The sequence below is a fragment of the Etheostoma cragini genome, chromosome 20 (genome assembly GCF_013103735.1).
Source record: "Etheostoma cragini isolate CJK2018 chromosome 20, CSU_Ecrag_1.0, whole genome shotgun sequence".
NCBI classification, from domain to species: Eukaryota; Metazoa; Chordata; class Actinopteri; order Perciformes; family Percidae; genus Etheostoma; species Etheostoma cragini.
Genome location: NC_048426.1, coordinates 23758663 through 23760959, shown reverse-complemented (window position 1 = coordinate 23760959; position 2297 = coordinate 23758663). Strand labels below are relative to the sequence as shown.

Genomic DNA, 2297 nt, shown 5'->3' with positions numbered 1-2297 from the left:
CACACGTCTTAGGACATAAAGGACGGACACACATCTTAGGACATAATGGACGGACACACGTCTTAGGACATAATGGACGGACACACATCTTAGGACATAATGGACGCACACACGTCTTAGGACATAATGGACAGACACACATCTTAGGACATAATGGACAGACACACATCTTAGGACATAATGTACAGACACACGTCTTAGGACATAATGGACAGACACACGTCTTAGGACATAATGGACAGACACACATCTTAGGACATAAAGGACGGCCACACGTCTTAGGACATAAAGGACGGCCACACGTCTTAGGACATAATGGACAGACACAAATCACTGTAAAGACATATATTTCTGTAACTGTAGCTTTTTGAATCTTCCGCTCCAGACAACCTGATGATCCCTCTCGTTAACTACGGCGTCCCTTGGTGAGTCCCTCCAGTCAAAACCTGATGTCCTCAAGATACAGGACCTGGACTACATGCTTCCCCTTGGGGGGGGGGGGGGGGGGGGGGTACTTATAGAGTGTGGGCTAGACCTACTCTCCCATCTGTAATGTGTGTTGAGATAACTCTTGTTATGATTTGATACCATCAATAAATTTGAATTGAAATTGAATTAAATTCCCCCCTTTTCTCTCTCTCTCTCTCTCTCTCTCTCTCTCTCTCTCTGTCTCTCCCTCTCTCACTCCCCCTCTCTCTCTCTCTTCCCCCCCCCCCCAGCATGTCGATGGGGTTCCTAGTGGACGACGTGGCTCCGATCGTGTGGAGGGGGCTGATGGTGATGTCAGCGATAGAGAAGCTGCTCAGACAGGTGAGAATGCTTCACCTGTCCAGACGAGACGGGGCAGCCAATCAGGAATAACGTCTATTAGCAGTTGTACTTTTTTGTATTCCCAACTTGTATATATTTTAATATCTGTTCTTGTATTTGATCCTATTATTATTTCATATATATTAGAGCCCGTTTGATATATCGGACACTATTTGGCATTTCCCGGCATTTCCCTTTTTTTTTAAAAAAATAGTCATTTATTTATCAGAATCATTTACAATGACAGATAAATCATTGTGATAAATGAATATTAAAAAAATAAAAACGGACTGTCAACCATGATGGCGTTACATAGTCTGTCCACCAGAGGACGCTCTACAACTAAAAAACAAAATAACTAACAAAAAAATATATATATGTTGGCCGATATATCGGCTTATCGGATTTTTACATAACCCAATATTCGTATCGGTATCGGCCTTAAAAATCCTTTATCGGTCGGGCTGTAATACATATTGTATGTATGTATATTGTATTCTAGTATTTCATGTATATTGTGTCCTAGTATTTCATGTGTATTCTGTGCTGTGTGACTGATATTTTGGTGCTGTAACACTGTAGTTTCCCATTTTTTGGGATCAATAAATGGCTATCCCTCTATCTATTAGATGTAATAAAGTGTGTGTGTGTGTGTGTGTGTGTGTGTGTGTGTGTGTGTGTGTGTGTAGGTGGACTGGGGGTCTCTGGACTACCTGGTAGTCGACATGCCTCCTGGTACAGGAGACGTCCAGCTGTCAATCTCCCAGAACATCCCAGTTGCAGGTCAGTGAGGAGATGTTTGCTGTAGAGATGGATGGATGGATGGATGGATGGATAGATAGATAGATAGATAGATAGATAGATAGATAGATAGATGTATCGATATTCTCTGGTCTAAATAAGAGGTATTTCCACCACCACTAGGGGCGCTATTTTATGAAATGCTCCTGTGGGTAGTATCAGAAGGTAGGGAACAAACCAAGAGGGTGAGCCCCTCCTCTCTAAGCGGAGCCCCCATGGCGCCATTTTAATGCTACGAAGCCATCAACCGCCGTTAGCATCCCATTGACTACCATTCATTTTGTGACAACAAAATAACATGTTTGACAGTCCGTTTTTTATTTTTTTATTATTCATTTATCAGAACCATAGGAAGGTAAAGAAAGCAGGTAAATAAAGGCGTGTGTTTTTTTTTGGCGTGCAGGCGCGGTCATCGTGTCCACGCCGCAGGACATCGCCCTGCTGGACGCTCGCCGAGGAGCCGAGATGTTCAAGAAAGTTAACGTGCCGGTACAGTGTGTGTGTGTGTGTGTGTGCGTGTGCATGTGTGCGCGTGTTTGTGTGCGCGCGTGTGTGTATGTGTTCGTGTGTATTTGTGTGCGTGTGCGTCTGTGTGTGTGCGTGTGTGTGTCTGTGTGCGTGTGTGTGTGTCTGTGTGTGCATGTGTGTGTGTGTCTGTGTGCGTGTGCGTCTGTGTGTGTGTGTGC

At 44.1% G+C, this 2297-nt stretch overlaps 1 protein-coding gene across 1 annotated transcript in view; it reads right to left on the bottom strand.

Annotated features, from left to right (window-relative positions):
* nubpl (nucleotide binding protein-like) overlaps positions 1 to 2297 on the bottom strand; it is a 14427-nt gene that overhangs the window by 4319 nt on the left and 7811 nt on the right. The window contains exon 6 of the mRNA XM_034859171.1: positions 391 to 446. Coding sequence (XP_034715062.1) covers positions 391 to 446 — 56 coding nt within the window. The remainder of the gene's footprint in view (positions 1 to 390; positions 447 to 2297) is intronic.